The 20,925-nt window shown below is 27.0% G+C and overlaps 6 protein-coding genes across 8 annotated transcripts in view; 3 read left to right on the forward strand and 3 right to left on the reverse strand.

Annotated features, from left to right (window-relative positions):
• The window catches only part of LOC113797856 (ras-specific guanine nucleotide-releasing factor 2-like), a 36,189-nt gene extending 33,677 nt beyond the window's left edge, over window positions 1-2,512 (forward strand). For all 3 annotated transcript variants that reach the window (XM_027348303.2, XM_075825236.1, XM_027348304.2), the window contains 3 exons: window positions 32-277; window positions 349-546; window positions 599-2,512. In XM_027348303.2, the coding sequence (XP_027204104.2) occupies window positions 32-277; window positions 349-546; window positions 599-865 (711 nt within the window). In that variant the 3' untranslated portion in view covers window positions 866-2,512. The remainder of the gene's footprint in view (window positions 1-31; window positions 278-348; window positions 547-598) is intronic.
• A 110-nt stretch (window positions 2,513-2,622) lies between these two features.
• LOC113797945 (sterol O-acyltransferase 1-like) lies at window positions 2,623-4,861 on the forward strand. The gene is made up of 4 exons (XM_075825237.1): window positions 2,623-3,006; window positions 3,068-3,530; window positions 3,606-4,505; window positions 4,566-4,861. The coding sequence occupies exons 1-3, from the start codon at window positions 2,924-2,926 to the stop codon at window positions 4,344-4,346; spliced, it is 1,287 nt and encodes a 428-aa protein (XP_075681352.1). The 5' UTR covers window positions 2,623-2,923; the 3' UTR covers window positions 4,347-4,505; window positions 4,566-4,861.
• A 162-nt stretch (window positions 4,862-5,023) lies between these two features.
• Window positions 5,024-7,105, reverse strand: LOC113797938 (sterol O-acyltransferase 1-like). The gene is made up of 6 exons (XM_027348411.2): window positions 6,976-7,105; window positions 6,817-6,920; window positions 6,278-6,731; window positions 5,521-6,220; window positions 5,296-5,450; window positions 5,024-5,231 (listed from the first exon to the last, which is right to left on the reverse strand). The coding sequence occupies exons 2-6, from the start codon at window positions 6,909-6,911 to the stop codon at window positions 5,172-5,174; spliced, it is 1,464 nt and encodes a 487-aa protein (XP_027204212.2). The 5' UTR covers window positions 6,912-6,920; window positions 6,976-7,105; the 3' UTR covers window positions 5,024-5,171.
• Window positions 7,106-7,344: 239 nt separating this feature from the next.
• Agxt (Alanine-glyoxylate aminotransferase) lies at window positions 7,345-8,743 on the forward strand. The gene is made up of 2 exons (XM_027348438.2): window positions 7,345-7,554; window positions 7,617-8,743. The coding sequence occupies exons 1-2, from the start codon at window positions 7,381-7,383 to the stop codon at window positions 8,658-8,660; spliced, it is 1,218 nt and encodes a 405-aa protein (XP_027204239.2). The 5' UTR covers window positions 7,345-7,380; the 3' UTR covers window positions 8,661-8,743.
• On the reverse strand, window positions 8,636-10,321 carry LOC113797942 (2-aminomuconic semialdehyde dehydrogenase-like). The gene is made up of 2 exons (XM_027348415.2): window positions 10,055-10,321; window positions 8,636-9,993 (listed from the first exon to the last, which is right to left on the reverse strand). Exons 1-2 carry the CDS (start codon window positions 10,228-10,230, stop codon window positions 8,724-8,726), a joined length of 1,446 nt encoding a protein of 481 aa, XP_027204216.2. The 5' UTR covers window positions 10,231-10,321; the 3' UTR covers window positions 8,636-8,723.
• A 265-nt stretch (window positions 10,322-10,586) lies between these two features.
• On the reverse strand, window positions 10,587-13,230 carry LOC113797912 (angiotensin-converting enzyme-like). The gene is made up of 5 exons (XM_027348380.2): window positions 12,661-13,230; window positions 11,896-12,591; window positions 11,706-11,833; window positions 10,814-11,625; window positions 10,587-10,739 (listed from the first exon to the last, which is right to left on the reverse strand). Exons 1-5 carry the CDS (start codon window positions 12,853-12,855, stop codon window positions 10,633-10,635), a joined length of 1,938 nt encoding a protein of 645 aa, XP_027204181.2. The 5' UTR covers window positions 12,856-13,230; the 3' UTR covers window positions 10,587-10,632.
• Between the last annotated feature and the right edge of the window lie 7,695 nt (window positions 13,231-20,925).

The following is a 20,925-nucleotide window of genomic DNA, read 5'->3' on the forward strand; positions in this document are numbered from 1 at the left end:
ATAAATTGATTTTTTTCCTCATTACTCATAGAGCAAAAAAGCATTTCACATTCTTTTGATGACGAAACATTTCAATGACATTAGCCGTTTAGTTGCATCGGAAGTTCTGCGTGTTCCTGAGATTCATAAACGTGTTGCTATAATTGAAAAATGGGCAGCTGTCGCTGATATTTGTCGATGTTTTCATAATTTTAATGGCGTTTTACAAATATGTGCTGCTTTTACTAATTCATCAGTATATCGCCTTAAACGAACATGGGAAAAGGTTGCCAAAACTGTACGTATCATTTTAAAATTATCTTTTCAATTTGATTTCATGTTTTTTAATAAATTTTTTTCAATGAACAGACTAAACAAACTATCGAAAAGTTACAGACATTAGTTTCAACAGATGGTCGTTTTCGTAATATGCGTGAGGCATTACATCGTTGTGATCCACCATGTATACCGTATCTGGGAATGTATCTTACCGATTTGTCATTCATTGAAGAAGGAACACCAAATTTTACCGATGATGGCCTATTGAACTTTTCAAAAATGAGAATGGTATAGTAACATTTTCAATTGATGTTCTTTAATTTTTCAATTTAAATTTCAGATTGCACATGTTATAAGAGAGATACGACATTTTCAACAAACACCATATAAAATGGAACATAATCCTAAAGTTACCAACTATTTACTTGATACATCAAGACATTTACAAGATGATGAACTTTATCAAATGTCTTTAACATTAGAACCACGATTATCACGTTTTTCACCGCGTGTATATGTACCGAATGTAGGATCAGCCGCAACATCGCCATCGGCAACAACAAATCAAACAGTGACTAACAACGATAATAATACCGTTACATCGTGAACGTGAAATTCAATTTTGTTTCATCATCTTACTTCATCATCAATCGAATTGGATAGAATGAATCGAAAATGTTTGTTTGAATTTGGTTGTCATTTGAACGATATTTATTCGATGATTTATTTTATTAATCATTAAATGAATTTGTGAAATGCAATCGACAATGAATTTGATTTGTGTATCAGCATTGTTCAAAATTGTGTTAAGATTTATTCATTAGCAAACCACCGGAAAAAATCCAATGATGAGAAATCTCAACCTGATTTTTTATTGTTTTCAATTTGATAAACCAAATCATACGTCAATGTATATATAATTATCAGCAAAAAAAAATTAATTCAAATATTTTAAAATGCTCATCATCATTAATTGTTTGTTGATGATATCAATTTTTGATATCATTATTATTGTCCATTTACATTCCAAAACATTCTCTTTCACAAACAGAATTTGAAAACGCACAAAAAAAATATGGACAGTTAAATATAATGTCTGTTCTTTTTTTAAAAATTTTGTTGATCTCTTTGAAAAAAATTCAAAAAAAAACAACATACCGAAATTTATCGAATTCGAGCTTTATCAATTTTTCTAAAATAATTCAAACCCATACACACATTTCAAACAAATGGTATGCATCCCATATATCTTTGAGAATCACATTCATTCCAACATTCAACGTTGTTATGTGTTTTTAATTTCTAATTATTTTGGATTCCAAATTTCCTATACATTTTTTTTCTCCTTTTTTCTCTCTCTCACCATTTTTCTTTTTCTTTCATTTCATTTTTGTTGTTGTTGCTCTGAAGATAATTAATGATCTCCAAGCTAACTGTGATTTATTATTATTATTTTATATTATAAATTGTTATTATTATTAATTAATCATCAAATATTATAACCATTCAATCAATCAATTATTGAAAATCTTAAAATTCCTATTTATATCAAAGGAAAAATTTCAAAAACCAATGTTCATTAAATTTAAATTCCCTTTTTTCCTTACATCAACACACACACAAATTCAACTCACATCTTTCAATATTTTTATTGATTATCCCTTTGATGTCTCTTTTAATCTATCATCACTTTTTTCTTCCATTTTTCCACTTTTTCCATCCACAAATTGACTCAAATAAGATAAAACAAAAACAAACAAAATTCTTTTACAACCCAAATTCCATAGATTTTTATTTAAATTTCTTCAAAATTTAAATTGTATTTTTATGATGATTATGATGGATTTATAAACAACCAAATAATAATCATATAAATATTTTGGACTCTTATTATCTCGAATTCCAATTCATACACACATTAAAACATGAACACCATCCGATTTGATAAGTTTTTGAAATTGAATTGATAAATGATAAAAATGTAGTGATAATGATTATCACATTCAAAACAAAAAGATTCCCAACATTTTCATTACTATCTTTTCCTTTTTTGATGTTTGTTGATAATATTGATGATTATAATAATAATGTTGAATGTTAATAATATTAACATGTACGTTGTCAATATGTTAATTTATGATTTCTTCAAATATTTTTTTCCCTCGACCTTCATAATCCCATACTTATTCTAATGTTTGTGTTTAGTGATAGTAAATCAATAATTCTTTGATTAAAATATTGTTTTACATCATTATCATATGTGTGTTTGAAGTAGTTTTTTTGTGGTAGAAAAACTTTGATTTTCAATCAATATCATCATCATTTTTTATAATCTTTAACATTCAAAAAACAACCACTCTGAAGATAAGTGAAAATACAAAAAAAAATCAAACGATTTCATTATTTTCATTTTGGAAAAAAACCGTCTTTACCAGCAAAATTTTTAGTGATAGTTTTGATAAGATATTTTTGCAAAATATCGGAGGGAAAAATCGCACTTGATTTGCAATTTGATTTTTCTTCAGAAATTCATTTCGAATTCAGATTAATATTTAATTCTATTAATCGAAGACAATTTTGTCCATCAAAAATTAACAAAATTTTTATTTGCTAATATCATATGCAATAATATTATTGCGGAAACCAATGATTTGAGTCAATCATCATGGAACATGACAATGATAATGATGACACAAAACCTAATTCAAAAAAATTCATCACATTTAAACATCGCGAATCTCTTTTGACGTAAGAATTGAAATGTATTCATATCATTCTTTTAATCAGTAAACATTTATTTTGAACTTAGACAATTGCTTGCTACTGATCCGAATCTACGCATGATACATGATCTGATAGCTTTATTTATATTTGTATTTTTGCTGTGTAAAATTGAAGTTTTCATTAATGAACCGACTAAATTCTGGGAAATTTTTGATGGATACATTCGGAATTCCAGTGATTTGGGTCAAGTCATCCAAATATGGTTCATAATGAAAATGTTTGTCCTTTGCTTACATTATCCATTAGTTTTGTTCAACAATTTTTTTCAATATCGATGGCTGATTAATAATTTTGAGAATAACAATTATAATTTAGATATTCTGTATGAAATGCATGAAAATCGACAATATGCGGGATGTTTATATCAAATAATTTTATACACAATGTATTTGTGCATTTCCATTTTTGCAATTCTATTCTATTGTACTTATTGTATATTAGTTAATGATATCAAATTAGTCGGATCATTCATCTTGTTGATAGAAATGGTGAGTTTTGTAATAATTGAATTTATTTGACTTAATTTTTTAAAAATTATTATTATTTTTATTTTATCTTAAAAGACAAGACTTTTGATGAAATCACATTCTTTTTTCATTGAGAAAAAAGATCTTTTCATAGAAAAGGAAACATTCAAAAATTTTATGATCAATGAACAACATACAAATATCTGTAGATCATTCTGGGCACTTCCTTCACGTGCCAGTTTTCGAAAATATATTTACTATATGTTTGCACCGACTTTGATATATTGTGATTCTTATCCAAGAACAAAAAAAATCCGATGGGGTCGTGTTTTGAATTTCGGTTTTCAATTCATTTTATTCATTCTATTGACAATGTATTCCTTTTATCAAGGTTTTACTGTCAATTTAACGAAAACTTGTACTGAAAGTATAGAGCTTAATTTTAAACTATTATATGAAATAATGATCGCTGGAATGATTTTTTATTGGACATTTTTCTACGTTTTTTTTCATCTTTATCTTAATTTGACTGCTGAATTGTTACGTTTTGGTGATCGCAATTTTTATGAAGATTTTTGGAACAGTAAATCAGCAAAAGTATATTATCGAAAATGGAATCATGTTGTACAAAATTGGTTATATGTTTATGTATTTATACCTGTTGATAATCGTTTTCAAAATCGTATATTAACCAATTTTGCGGTCATTTTGACCTCAGCATTGATGCATGAATATATTGTCATTTTTTATTTTCGGTTTTTCTTTCCACTAATGTTTATTTTGTTTGGCATTTCAAGTAGTAAGCATAACTTTATGAAAAATGATTTTAATATCTAAACCATTTACTTTTGTTTTGATTAGCAATTGTATTATTTATTGGAAAAATATGGTTTAGTCAAAAATTTGGTATCGATTAAATTTGTCTTGATAAATTGGACAATTATGGCGGCAATTTTTGTAATGGAATGGAATTACAGAACCAGTTGTCCATTATCGGTAATTAATAATTTTTGAAATGAAAATTATATTTCCAAACTATTATTTATCTCTCGATAGGAACCATGGAAGCAAATTTTATTACCACGTTTCATGCATTATGTGAAAATTTAGTCGTTTTAAAATGATATTCCAAGTTTAAATTATCACTTTTTGACATTTTCTTAATAAATGTACTGAAAATGAATTTATTCATTTTATTTCATATTTTCAACTAAAATCGTGAGAAAATGTTCACAAATATTGACTTGGTAAACATCTAAGTTAGTAATTGAAAATTTTTGTAGCTTATTATTGATGTTTAATTATCTGAACGGAAAATTGATATAATAAACATTCGATTGCACTTTGATAAAGATTTCAATTTTTTCTCACATAAATTAAAATGATTACACAGTCAATTAAGAATGTACATTTTGCAAATAAAATTTCAATCTTATGTCGCAATGCTCATCCGTAAATGATACAGATTTCTACGTTAACAATTCATTTAATTTCAAAACTAACACAAACAGATATTTAACTTTATATTAACCCAAGATAATTTATTGAATGGAATCTTGGAATTAACCTTAATTATATCAAATATTAGATTATAGTGATTTTTTTAAAAATAAAGATTTTCATGAATATTTTTTATATTTTTCCCAAAAAACATTCAAAATCTCAGAATTTAATGCATTTTATAAAACGCGGTGTCATTTTTTCCAACATCGTAGATTGTTCCTGTTTGAAATAAAAATGAAAAAATTTGTAGAAAAATTCTAATTCAAAATAATTAAAAACTTACTGGTAACGGACAATTAACTTTTGAATGCCATTCCAATGAATAAAATAAAATTAATAAACCCCAACCAATAAACATATTGGTGTGAAATAATATACTTTTTATACTTGGTTGTTTACTTGAATTCTTATCATGATTTTCTAAGAAATATATCAATTCTAGTCCCAAAAATAAGAATAAAATTCATTTTGAAAGATCAGTCATTCAATGTCTTATATCAATACTTACGACCAACAACAGCAAAAAATATAAAATTTACGGGAAAGAAAAAACGTATTGTTACGGCAAGAATATATTCATGCATTATAGCTGAAATCAGCACAACAAAATTATTAGCTAAATTACGATTATGAAATCGATAATTAATTGGTAAGAATATGTATACATAAAGCCAAAGTTGTACAATTCGATTCCATTTACGATAATAATCTTTCAATGATGTAACATTCCAAAAATCTTCATAATAATGACGATCACCGAAACGCATCAATTCGGCTGTGAAATTATGCCATGTATGTAAAAATCCATAAAAACCTATCAAATAGATAGCTGCTCCGGAAGCGAAAACTTTATACAAAAAATTAAAATTCAATGGAAATGGTTCGATACCAGTTTTAGAAAAGTTTGCAACTACAAATCGACAAAATATAAGAAATCCAATCATAGCGGCCACTATAAATTGAATGCCAAACTTCAAAACTCGTGACCAGCGAATTTTATCTGTTCTTGGATAATAATCCGAATAAATCAAAGTAGGCGCAAATAGATAATAAGCTAAATTTCTTAATCTAGCTCTTGAAGGTAGGGACCAAAATGATTTAACAATATTCGACTGACGTTGGGCAATTAGTTTAGCAATCTCTTCTTTTTCGATATGTAGATCTTTTTTCTCGATAAAAAAAGAATGTGATTTCATTAAAAGTCGTACCTGTTTTTATTTTGTCAAATATTAAGATTAATAGTGATTTTTTTTCGATTAACTTACCGTTTCCATTAGAACCGCAAACGATCCGGATAATTTGATATCATGAACTATTACTGAATTAGTACCGTAAAGAAAAATACCAAAAAATGAAATCATTGTATATGCTGTGTATAAAAAAGCTTGCGGAATTTGACCAGAATATTGACGTTTTTGATACATATCAAATAAATTATTCAAATTTTTCTCCGAATTATTTAACAACCATCGATATTGAAGAAAATTGTTGAACAAAACCAATGGATAATGTAAACATATTACAGATAGATGCATGATTATACATATTTGAATGAATCGTCCAATATCATTAGCATTCCATACGAACATTTCAAATTCATCACTAAATTTGGATGGTTGTCGGATATAATCACCAATTGTTGCTATCACAAATATTGCTACAAACGACATGATAATATTATGTAATGTAGATATGTGAGAACTATTTTCAAGCATTTGTCTTTACAAAAAAAAATATTGAAGAAATTCAAGATGATTGAAATAATTTTGAAATTTAAAAATTTAAAAATTTTTTTAAATCTTACGTCAATAATGATTCACGAAGTTGAAATTGGATGATTTTCCCACCTTTTGGAACAATATCATTCTTTTTATTTTTGGCATCAACATTTTTGTCCATGATTAATGTCTAAATTATTGAAGAATGTTTTATTTAAAATTAATTTTGTTGACACTATACGAACATTTAAAATGATTTGTGTCGTCAATAAAATAATAAAATTTGAAAAAAAATCAGTTTCCTTTAATTTTTTAAAAAATAAATATCGATAGTCAATACGAAATGTAAATGAATGTTTGATATCGACAAACAAGTGTCACTATCCTGTTATTTTGATAGAAATTTTTTTCTTTCATTTGTTATCATTTATTTTATCCGGTTTTTTTTTGAATAAATGCAGAAAAAAACTTCATTTTTAATATCTAAATATCAGTGAACATTAGAAAATATCAATCAAATATGTTTATCTTTCGAAATTTATCTACTTATAAACATTGAATCACAATTTCCATATCTTTTTTGTTCCTTTAAAAAAAATTGGCAATATTTTCGAATATTTATCATTTGTTTGTTTCATTTTGATAGAAATATGAATTTGATGAAGAGTGAACCAGACCATCGCTTGATGATTAAAACATTTCAAGAGGACTTTATGCCTCATGAAAAACTTTTAATGATTCCTGGTCCAACAAATTTAAATCCAAATGTTTTACAATCATTATCCAAACCATTATTATCACATACTGATCCACAATTTTATGAGGTTAGTTTTTTTCAATATTGCTCATGTTGTAATAATTAATTAAATTAACAATATTTTGAAAGCTATTAGATCAAATTCAAAATGGTATACGATATTTGTTTCAAACAAATAATCCATATACATTTGCAATTACTGGATCAGCAACAATTGCAATGGAAACAGCCATATGTAATCTGTTGCTACCAGGACAAACATTATTGTCCTTAGTACATGGATATTGGGGTAATCGTGTTGCATCGATGGGACATAGGCTCGGCTACAATACAAACACTATTCAAAATAATAAATTTGGTGAAAATTTTACCTTGATACAAATTGAAAATGCATTGCAAAAATATCGACCAAGCATAATGTATGTATGCCACGGTGATTCAAGTCTTGGTTGTGTACAAAATTTGAACGGCATCGGAAAACTTTGTCATCGATATAATTGTTTATTGATTGTTGATGCTGTTGTATCACTATGTACAACACAGTTAGAAATGGATAACATGGAAATTGATGTTTTATTTTCTGGCTGTCAAAAAGCTTTATCCGGTCCACCAGGCATATCATTAATAAGTTTCAGTGATAAAGCGGTTCAAATTATTAAATCTCGTTCAAATATGTGTCCTATATCTTCTTTTTATATGGACATTAATTTGGTAGCTAAAGCATGGGGTTTGGATAACAATAATGTCCATACATATCATTACACACCGGCCATCAATTTATTATATGGAATACATACCGCAATCCGTGAAATAATCAATGAAGATTTGTCAAAAGTAATTGAACGTCATCAGAAGGCAAAACATTATCTTGAAAAACAAATCCAAAATATTGGACTGAAACTTCTTATTCAAGAATCCGAAAATCGATTAGCAGGGATTACATCTGTTTTAATACCAGATGATATTGATGGAAATCTGTTGATACAATTCATGTACACAAAACATGATATACTAATCGGAGGATCATTGCTAGCTTCCGATCCAAATGTACCGAAATTTTGGCGTATCGGTTATTTAGGCGTTAACGCAGATCGAAAAAAAATCAATCAAACCATTGAAAGCCTTCAAGATGCTTTACAACAACAACGTAACAAATTTAAAGCACATCTTTAATTCAATTTATTATTGTAAATTGATAAAGGATTCAATTTGTTTATTATTTGTTTACATTTGTCATTAAATTTTTATACAAATTGTTTTTTTGTTTGTATAAAATTCTCTTGAATCTTCGGTACTTTCATGACTTATTCCTGATTGTTTGATTCCACCAAATGGCATGTTCAAATTACGAACTAACCAACAATTACCCCATACAGTTCCAGCTTCAATCTGATGACTAACGCGATGCATTCTATCTAACGATTGTGTCCAAACTGTTGCTGAAAGACCATAATTTGTATTATTAGCAATTTCGATTGCTTCTTGTTCATCTTTAAATTGTACAATACAAACAACTGGACCGAAAATTTCTTCCATCATTAATGGTGAATCGATTTCGATATCCGAAACAATAGCTATTCCACAAAAATATCCATTTTTGTTTAGATAATTTGGTTCCAAATATGTCATTTTGACTTTATCTGTATTACGTGCTAGATTGATATATCTCAATACCTTGTCTCGATGTTGTGCACTCACAAGTGGTCCCAGTTTGGTTTCTTTGTCAAATGGATCGCCAATAATGAATTCTCGTGATATTTTTATAAATTTTTCAACAAATTCGGCATAAATACTCTCGTGGACCAGAATTCGACTTGATGCAAGACATATTTGTCCTGAATTAAAATATGCTGATCTCGCTATATGAATCAATTCTTTTTCAAGATTAACATCATCAAAAACAATGGCTGCATTCTTTCCTCCCATTTCCAAGGAAAGACGTTTAAATAATGGTGCTGCTTGTTGTGCAATTTTTTGACCTGTTATTGTAGATCCGGTGAATGAAATCAATTTGATCGATGGATGCTTTACGATAGCTTCACCAACTTTGTTTCCATAACCAAACACCATATTAATTACACCTTTTGGCAATCCAGCATCATTCAATATTTGACATAGACGAAATGCTGTCATGGAAGTTAGTTCACTTGGTTTTGCTACGACAGTATTTCCGAACGCTATGGCAGGGGCTAGTTTGAATGTTAGCAAATACAATGGTAAATTCCACGGTGTTATGATGCCAACAACACCAACTGGATGCCTTGTAACATAATTAATAATTCCAGCTTCATGATCAACAATCGAATGATCTGATTGATATGATAAACAATTGGCGAAATGACGAAAATTCAAAACCGACCGAGGAATATCAACCGACTTTGAAACCAATAATGGTTTACCTTGATCTTCACTTTCAAGCTTAGCCAATTCATCGAGATTTTCTTCAATAAGATCTGCAATTTTGTTCAGAATTTTGATTCGAGACATTTCAGATGTTTTCGACCATCTTTTGTGGGAAAAAATAAATCAATTGTTTGCCAAGACAAATAAGTAGAAATAATAATTACGTTTTAAAAGCTTTCAATGCAGCATCGGTAGCTAATTGAACATCTTGCTCATTTGAATCCGGAATCCAAGCATTAACACTACCTTTCGATGGATTAAATGATTCAAATGAATGCTCTTTATCAAAAAATTGTCCATCAATGAAATTAGCTATCTTGAAAGGAACCGGAGAAAACATTTTGACCTTAATAAAATTACAATAGTTTAATGGAAAATTTGTTAAACGGCAATGTCAACTAAATAAAAATCGAATGATAATATTGGAAGAATTTTTGTTTTCATTTAAATGTCATGATGATAACAAAAATGATGATCACCATATCAACATCATACAAGAGAAAAACAGTTTCAAAATTTGATATCAAAAACTATCCTGGCCTGATCATATCATGTTTTAGCGAAAAAATTTTTTCAATCACTCGATTGTAAAAATTGATATGATTGCGTTGGATTATTTAATCATGTTTTACACTTATGTTATGTTCAGCTTTGAAATTTATTTTATTTCAAAGAAACAAGAAAATTAGTCATGACTTATACAAAAAAAAACATTTCATTTATTGTCATTATATAAAAAAAATTATGAAATCATAATGAATATTGAAATTAATGTTAGAATAAAAATGTTCATTGTTATCGACGGTGTCGAACCAGATGAATTTTCTTCTTCGATGAAATAATCATCAACTGTTTAAATGACAAAAATATATTAATTATGGATAATATTTTACAAAACAAAAATTATAATAAAAATCATTTACCTTTAGCATTCCAACCAACGGAAATCTTATTGTTCATAATGAAATCCGATAATGTTCGATTTAATGGTGCAAAATATTCATAGATGGCGTCCGTACTCATTTCTGATGTTCCAATAAAATCTTTTAATATATTTTCCCAATGATCGGATGATCCTTTCTGTAACATTTCTATTAATTGTTTACCAGCCATTTTGTTTTCATAAAAATCACATTGATAAAGTTTATCCATTTTGGTCACGTTTTGGCATAAATGTTTATAGAATTGAAATTGTAATATATGTGATACGAAATATCGTACGTATTCAACACCGGCTGGTATATGATATTTAGAACCGGGATCAAAATCTTTTTCCGATCGTTTTATCGGTGGTGAAATTCCCTGATATTTTAATCGCAATTCCCACCAATGACGATTCATATGATTAGTTAATTTATCATCATTAAATACATCCCAACGCCATTTGTCAATGATGAATGAAAACGGTAAAAATGCAATTTTATCCATTGCCATACGCAATTGATAATTAAGATTTAAATCATCAAGATTTTTTTCAATTTGAGATCTATTCAATAATCCAACTTTGGCTAAATGTACAGGTGTAATTACGGACAATGACATTAAATCACCAATAGCTTCATGGAATCCTGGATTAGCTCCTTCACGATAAACGGCCGGTTTATTCTCATAATTCATATAATATTGTATATGTCCCATTTCATGATGAATAGTGACCAAATCTTCTAAAGTTTTTCTCGTACATTGTTTGATACGAAAATCATGCATTTGAAACATATCCCAAGCAGATGCATGACTTTATGCAATGATGAAATTCAAAAATAAAAATAAAAATAACATCATTGCAACAAAAAAAAAGACGTCATCAAAACTTACCAAACCATTTCAACATCATTTCTTTTTTCAATTATTGATTCTTCCCAGAATTGCCGGGTCATATTTTCCATTCCAAGACTATTGAAAAATTTTTCCGACATTTGAAACATTTGTTTAACAGTCCAATTCTGTACAAAAAAAACTAATAACAATAAAGAAATATTCTGAACAATATTTATTCATAATTAACCTGTAATTTTTCATTAATTTCACTATCCAACGAAGGTAGATTTGGTTTTAATTGCATTGTTGGTATTGTCGATAATAAATTACTCCATGTTTGTCCCCACATATTTCCCAATAAATGTGCCGGTATTGTTCCATCATTAGGCATTGATTGATTATAATTTTGTGCTAAATGAAATCTTACATATGCATGTATTTTTTCATAAAGATTCATTAGATCATTGAGAAGACGTTCAACTTCTTGTTTAATTGAATCTTTTTCCCAATCAAACATCCAAACATCATCGATACTATTATATCCTAAACTTTTAGCCGCTTTATTACCCAAATAAACATAATCAACAAAATGCTTTCGCATCTTTTTTCCGGTTACATCACGCCATTTAATCCAAATATCTTTTAGCAATGATTCATTGGTTGATGTTGCAAATATTTCAGTTAAATCTGGTTCAAGTGTTAAATTTGTTTGTAATTCCGTATTGATTGTTGCACCACTATATATTTTTTCCATTTGAATTTGAATATTTTTAAATTCAATACCTTCATTTTCATCCAATATGGAAAATCCTAGAAATCCTAATCGTTCAAATTGTCGTCGTTGATTTTTGGTCATATTTTGTTTATGTTCATCGGTTAGATATTGTTTGATTGAATTATATTGTTGTTTACGAAAATGATCATATTCTTTACTAGCTTTAGTCTGAATGTAACGAAATAAATGAAATTTTTTTTCACATTTAAAAATTTAGAATATTAAAAACAAACTTACAACTAATTCTTCATTATAATCTGTAATGTTTGATTCGAGATTCCATTGTGCTTTGATAGATTTTTGTCGTTCAATACGAATTTTTTCATTTTCTTCATGCAATATTTCATCATAATTTACTTCGGATTTTGATAATATTATCATATAACCAAATAAAAGAATCCAGGAAAATGTCGCTAAAAAAGATGGCCACATTTTTATGGTTCAATTGAACAATGTTTTTTTCCGGTTTGTTTGAATTTCAGAAAACAACAATAAATAAAAATCACAATTGAAAAATGAATTTCAAAAAAAACTTGCGAATGATTGACAATCGATATGGATGATATCAAAAAATTGAATGAAATGTAAAATGAAACGATGTAGATATGGAGATTATGATTGGAATGATGCTGATGATATATGATTTGATGGTTGCTGTCATGATCGTTGATGTTTAGTTACCAGAGAGAGAATGTGTTTGCGTGTCTGTGAAAAAGATGAAGAGGCCGACAATTAAAATAATAAAAATATCCATTGATTTATGGAAAACAACATTAATCATTTTCATTTTTTTTGCCTGTTTTTACAGGCATATTTTTTTGTTGGTCGTTGCTTGTTTGATTCGACGACGGTTGTTTGAATTTGTAATTGTATGCAATGGATACGAATAAACATTTGGGATACGGATAAAGCATACATACATTATGTGGCTTAGAGGATATTTTGTTTATAATACATTTAGGAAATAAACATTTTAATTTTGAATATTGATGTAATTCATATTGGAAAAAATATTTTTTCTTTTGGACTGATGGATTATTAATTGTATAATGGATTTGGAAAGATAATCTAATCAATGAATATTAATTTTTCTTTGGTTCTTTATAAACAACACAATTAACGATTTGACTATTAGGATTAGTATGATGATGATGATGATGATGATGATTGTCAAAATATTGATTAAAAAAAACAAAACAACATGGAAATGGTAATGAAATAATGTTTTGTTTAACCTAATATCATAATGATGATGATTGCTTATTAAAATCAATAGTTTTGTTTTGTTTTATTATTAGATTAATGATGATGATTACAATTTTTTTTTCGATTCGTAACTATGATTGTATCAATTTAATGATGATTATACATGTCAACAACACGTATTCGATATATCAAAATGAATGGTGTTGAGAGATTTAAATGTCCAATGTTTGATGATATTTCATTGCACACAAACACACACACAAAGAATTTCTATCAAAATCCTTATTCCGTTTTTTTTGTTGTTGACAAATGCTACCATCTATCATTGATTTATGTGAAACTTATTTTTCATTTGAAATTTAATTCGCGCTTTAATTTTCGTTTCGAATTTCTTTACATATGTTACGTAATCATTTATTTTGAATAAAAATCATTGTTTTATTTTTGCCATACAATCTATGGTTTATTTCATTTTTCTTTTCATTCAAATGATGACGACGATGATGATAATTAATCTTATTTGAATAAATTACTTATTAGATCAAATTATATCATATATAATATGAATAATTTTACATATAATTTATTTGACAAACAATGTAAATAATTTATTATCTGATCAATAATGAGTCAAGAGAATCAAAAGAAATAAAAATCTAGGCTTTTTTATATCACAAATGGGTCTGATGTGTTGTTTGATGAATATCGCAAACAATTTGAATATTAGTTATTAGGTAATCATTGTTACTAAATAGAGTAGCTGAAAATTTCTTTTTTTTAATTTAAATCGTGGGTGGTGTCAATGACAAATGTTTTTTTTGTTGTTGTCATAATTCTTCTGTTTTTTTTGATGATTATCATTCATATAATATTTATTAACGTGATATGTTTGTTTTCATTGGTTGACATACAAAGAGTAGAGAAAAAGGTAGAAAGAGAAAAAAAACGAAACGCAATCATAACCTAATAACATTTTGAAAAAAGTTGATTCTTTGTCAAACATAGTTGTGAGTTATTTGGAAAATAAAACAAACATCCACAGAATTTATGATCTTTTTTATTTTATTTTTAAACTTACCGGTATAGAAACTAGAAACTATAGAATCAATGAAGATTTTTAAGAATTTTTTTTTGAGAATCTTTATTATGAAAATCAGGATCATCATAATCGTTTGTTTACCAAAATGCTTATTATGAAAGTTTTAAAATGAAAATGGTTTTTTTTTCTTCCGTTGAAATCTGATCGATTTTGTTCGTTACAATAAATTAATTTCAAAGAAAATTCTTCATTGTCATTTTGTCGATATTTTTTTTGCCAAAAAAAAAAGAAAAAAATTCCACATAATTTATTTTTTCCCCCAGAAAATATTCTATTATCTTCTTCTTCTATTACTGATGTTTGATTCACTTGTAACCATTGACAAATGATGACAAAATTCATCATTCATCTTATTTTAAAAAAATGAAAAATGAAAAAAAGACTTGTTTATCATTGAAAAATAATGAATATAATACTTTGGTTACTATGTCAAACTAATAACTAAAGTAATCATACTAAAGCTGAATATTGGATCATATATTATAGCAAAAAAAAGAATAAAAGATGCAATGTTAGTACGTATGTTTTAGTAAGTTTACATTTGGTTATCAATACCGAAAAAAGACAGATTGAAAGGATATACAAGTCGAACACCCACACACATACATACATGCACATAAACAAATAACAACAGCATTACATCCATATATCCTCCTACGCTTTGACCTAGTTTCATTTTAGTTTCTTGTTCATTTTTTTTTCTTTGGACGGTTCCAGCACTGTATTGCATATTCCAATGAATCATGACGTCCAAATCGTATGTGATGTATGTCGTTGTTTTTAACTACGTGTGTGTATGACCTGATGACACATTCTTTTCATCATTCACACATTACATTACGCATATTATATAAATCAGTAAATTCTAGTTGACTTTCGTCTGAAAAGAATTTGTTTTTATAAGAACTATTAGAATCACGTGTAAATTTTCCATGCAGTTGTAATATACATGATTCGCATGCGTATGAGAAACAACAAACATATATTGTTCGACTATTCGAAATTTCATTTAAATTTTTTTTCGGTAAATTCTTTCTTTTTCATATGAAAATTCTTTTGTTTTTAAGAATAACGTCAAACGCTAAACATATTTCGTAATTTAGTTGCTGTGTTTATTTTCCAGACTTTTGATTAGATTTTCTAGGTTCACTGTCCGAAATTTTGGAATCTATTAGGTTATAATACTGGTAAGTATTAGCAACGAACAGAGAAAAGATGTGAATTTTTCTTCATAATGAAGAAACTAAAGAAAAAATTGACTTAAAGTTTTGAAAATTTTTCAATAAAAATCTTCAACAAAAGTTTTAAAAAATTAGGTTACCTATTCATGTATACACAAGCTTTAAATAGAAATACATTCAGAATTTTTTTGTATGTTTATCCAGTTGACGATTGACCATTGTTTTTATTCTTACGTATAATGAAATGCAAACACACACCCACGCACACCCATATTTAATGTTAATCTACTATTCGTTTGGATATTGGTTATCTTATTGATTTACATCACTCTAATCAAATGTGATGAATATTTTTTTTTTTAAACTTTCAATGAATTTTTATTTATTCATTCATTTCGGATAAATAAAAATCGAATGAATCAAATTGATGATTGAAATATTCAATGACCTAAATGTTTTTATTATTATTATTATTATCATTATTGGGACAAATGTGGAACACGTTTCATTGTTGTTGTTGTTGACTTTATTTTTTCGAATTGATTGTGTGTGTGTGGACATTTGTATACAAGGATAAATTCATTCAAATTTTTTTCAAAAAAATATTATCTGTCCTAGTTTTTTTTTAATCTAAAGAATACAGAATATCGATCATTTCATTGTATGATTGTTTAGGAGAATTTTAATAAATGATAAAATTTATAATGAAAAGTTTATTCATTCATTCAATGTTGAATTTTAGAATTGATGACCATTAAAATTCTTTTCAAAAAATAAAAGTTTAAGTAAGATGGGTGTTTAATCGAATGAAAAGGATTGGCAAACATTAAGCAAATTGACGTCAGTCCACATGATGATGATGATGATGATGAAAATGATGTTCGCTGGTTTAGAATCACAATGTCAGCTTGATTAATATTTAAAACAAAGCAAAAAAATCCTGGTCATTCACTAAACTCACTTAATGATAATTTGCTTTTCAAAAAATAATTTAAATTTCTTGTTTTTTTCAATTGTAAATTCTTAACCAACAATCCAAATGATTAGCAATTAGAATTACAATTCAATGAACAGAATAAATCACTGAAAAAGACAGAAAACAACAACATTAATCCAATAAACGAATTCAAATATTAATGATTAAGTTATTTAAAATCTAAACCAATTTAACAATCCTCAAACAAACAATAATCAGCAACATGTCGTTGATGTTTGTTAACCTTGAAAAATTATTTCATTCGTGAATATTTGTGTATATGTGTGTGTGTTAAAGGATAATAAATCAGTAGAATCGATTACAACTTGATAATGATGGTGATTTATCTCAAACAATTGTTCATGGACTTGACACCAAAAAAAAGAATTCTTGAAAAAAAATTGAAATTTCTAGATCAATTTGTTTGCAGCATGTGTGTGTGATTATGGCGATAAATATTTATTTATTTTTTCATTGAAAAAACCCCTGTAATAAAATTTCAAGCTTAATTTGCCTACATGTGTGTGTGTGAAATCAGGCTGTAAATGAACTATAATTTTCTATTCAAACGAATTACTTATTATGGATGATGTTGATGATGATGATGATGATTATGAATGCAATTGACATCGATCATAGAAAATTGTAAACATCTGTGGATTTATTTATTACCAATTCATTGATAATCATATAATATAAAGACATTCAGGCCAGACTTATTATTATAGTTATTATTCATAATAATAATTAAGTGAGACACATTGTAAATGATTTTACATTGACCTGAAAATTATTTATAATATTTATTTTTTATTTTCATTTTAAACCAAACTTAGTATAATCAATTATTTTTCGCCAGAAAATTATTTTTGTTTATAAATAAAAAAAGAATATTTTTCTCATCGAAACAATGATAACCTTGTATTTGATAGTTTCATTTTGTGAATTGTGTGGAATTCAATTTTTTTCAAAACATTTTACCCTAATGTTTTTTTTCATTTGCTTTCCATTTGATCGTCATATTCTAGTTTTTTCGGTCGTGTTAAGAAAACGAAAAAAAGAGAAAAAACAAACAATCAGTAGAGAAAGGGAAAATGTGTCAAATTTGTTGAAACAAAAAAAAACAATCGAAAAAATTGAAATGAAATTCGAATGATGGCCCTATTTGATTTGACCGATTTTTCTCAAAATTCTACAATATCAAACGAATGGAATAACAAAACCAAATAAATACGCCAAAACATATAGACATAACAATAACATGAGTAATATGAGTGGATTTTACTTATTAGCTTTTTGTTTCTTATGATGATGGTTAGTGTTGGTTTGGTTTGTTTTTGTTTTGTCGTTGTTTATATTTTTATTCAATTGAATGACGACAATCACACAATTCATTCAGAATGAATGAATTGAAAGTTTCCAATTCATTGAATATCTGGGAAAACTTTCACTTTTGTTTTGGTTTTTAGTTTTTTTTTCTGGTTGAAATAAACACAAGATTCATTAGAATGATCATCAATATATTTATCAATCATATTGATGATTTTGAGTAAAATATCCGGAAGGAAATTCGCAAAACAGAAAAACGATCGATACTTTTTGCAAAGAATTTTTTTCTGTTTTGTTTTCTTTCATGAATCGTAAATTGTAATCATTCGTACGAAGTTCCGGATTTTTATCCAAAAGGATTCATGTTCATTTTCCGGTTGTTATTTTTTTCTTAATCACAATTTGTATGAGGATGTTTTTTTTCGTTTGAATTTTTCTATTTCTATTACAATATGTATGTACCCAAACAAATAAATTGTTTTGGTGAAAAAACACAAAAAAGGCAAATAAATAGAATTTCTTTAATAGATCTTTGCGAAACACAGAGGCCAACAAACCATAGATCCATTAAACTATAAGAAAGCATATAAGAAGATTCTTGATATTTTTTTTCGTCGTGATCATAATTCAATCTAAACTTAAGACTTGTGACCGAAATTGATTGTGTTCCCATTTTTTTTTGGCTTTCTATTCTCTTCTTTTAGTACATTTAAACCAACTAGTTCACTGGTCGTTCTTGTTTTTTCTTTCAACTAATTCTGTATTGTTAAACATCGACGGATCTAAGTTATCATCATTGTTGGTGATAATTTACTTGAAAAAAAGAATTGACTTATTTTTTTTTGTTCAATATGAACAAAAATAGAATAATATGCATCCATTTTTTCTTGTAGATAATATATTTTTATATATTTCATAGAAATAATGGGGTCAAATAGAATATTTGGTTCGTTTTGTTTGTTGGTCATCATTTTGTTGTTGTTGTTGTTGTTCGATTGATGTTCCAACAACAAAAACATTATAAGAAAAGAAAAAACGACTAGTGAACAAGCAGAGAAAAAAAAACATCGAGAAATGTAATGCGGAAAAGAGAAAATGAAAGATGAATAAAGTCATCAAGTCAACAAAAAAATTGGTACTCATGAAAATAACCATTGTGTGAATGATGACCTTGTTACACTTTTCGACCATTCATTCAGTTATCCATCCATCCATTAGAATCGTTATTTTTTTCCATGTCCAAAAACACATCAGGACATCAAGCATGACCAGAATACAATTTTTTTTTTTGTTTTTAACCAAATAATTTCTTTTATTTCTATTAGTTGATTCATGAATATATTTCTCTTGTCAAATCATTTTGAATTGTAGATTTTTTTCTGATTTTGTTCATTTTGTTGACTAAAATTATACTCACTGCTTTTGCTGTGAGTTTTAAACAATTTCAATCCCAAATAGTTTAATCTCTAAATTTAGTACGTTCAATATATTACATTTAGTAATGATGTTTTTTTTCTTCACAATTATTTGAATCCGGAATCGGGAACAGATCTCTGCATGGTAATGTTGATTTTGCTTCAGTTTTTGCTGTTGTTTGAAAACTAACGACATCGAGAAAAAAATGAAATGAAAAAGATTCTAGTCCAAAATAGTCAAATGATTTATGATTGATAATAAAAAAAAATAATCGAATTATAAAATAATAATTAAAAACAAACACACGGATATCTTGTTACTCTTTTTTTTATTCACTTTTTTATTTGATTTACTTTTAGATGCCATGTTCACCATTATCATTATAATCGTTGCAGACACATTATGGTTGTAGGAGATAAAAACGAAAGCCATTTTTTTAAAAAACCGATTAGGTTTTTTTTACAATGAAAAAATGGACATTTTATAATTAAATTTTCATATAAATTTTTAAAAAATGCCAAACAACATGGAAAAAAAAGAAGAATCTGATACCAGAAACATAATATTTTTCAGCTTTATTCGTTATTAAAATATGGATGAATTCCCATTTATTAGCAAAATAACAACAACAGCGATAATAATATGGTCATTTTACAAAAAAATGTGATAAATTTATTGCTTGGAACAGCATTCATTTATTTGAAAAAAATATGGTTATACAAAACACACAAAACATATATTTTAAAATTTTTGAAAAAATATAAATATTTATTTTTTGAAAAAAAACACAACGGAATTGTGTTTTTTTATATTAAAATTTTGGCCATGGACAATAACAATAACAACATTGTTGTTGTTATTGTTGATGATAATCATCATCATCATCATAAATGGATGTCATTAACTTTGATATTGAAACATATCGTTCGATCATTTTTTATTTTCTATTTTTATTATCATCATCGTCATATTATTGTTGATCAACACCTTGACCTGGAGACATTTCCATCTGAATGAATTCAATGAATATTCTTTTCTTTTTTTTTAAAAAAAATGAATGGATAAATTTTCAACAATGACCATGGTCAACCTAACTAATTACTTTGCTTTATAATAAATTTTACATGAATGTAAAATCCATGATGAATATTGCTGATGATTAAAAAAAAATTCCCACTTCAAAAGTACATCAAACTTTTTCAAAGAATATTCTTTTCAATTCTGTTATCATCATCATCAATATGTATTTTGTATTATGATACATTTATCAATCCAAATGTATGTATGTATGTGTG

The sequence above is a fragment of the Dermatophagoides pteronyssinus genome, unplaced genomic scaffold, assembly GCF_027571235.1.
Source record: "Dermatophagoides pteronyssinus isolate colony J.1.1.1.1 unplaced genomic scaffold, Derpt_VIB-CSIC_2022.12 sq0003, whole genome shotgun sequence".
NCBI classification, from domain to species: domain Eukaryota; kingdom Metazoa; phylum Arthropoda; class Arachnida; order Sarcoptiformes; family Pyroglyphidae; genus Dermatophagoides; species Dermatophagoides pteronyssinus.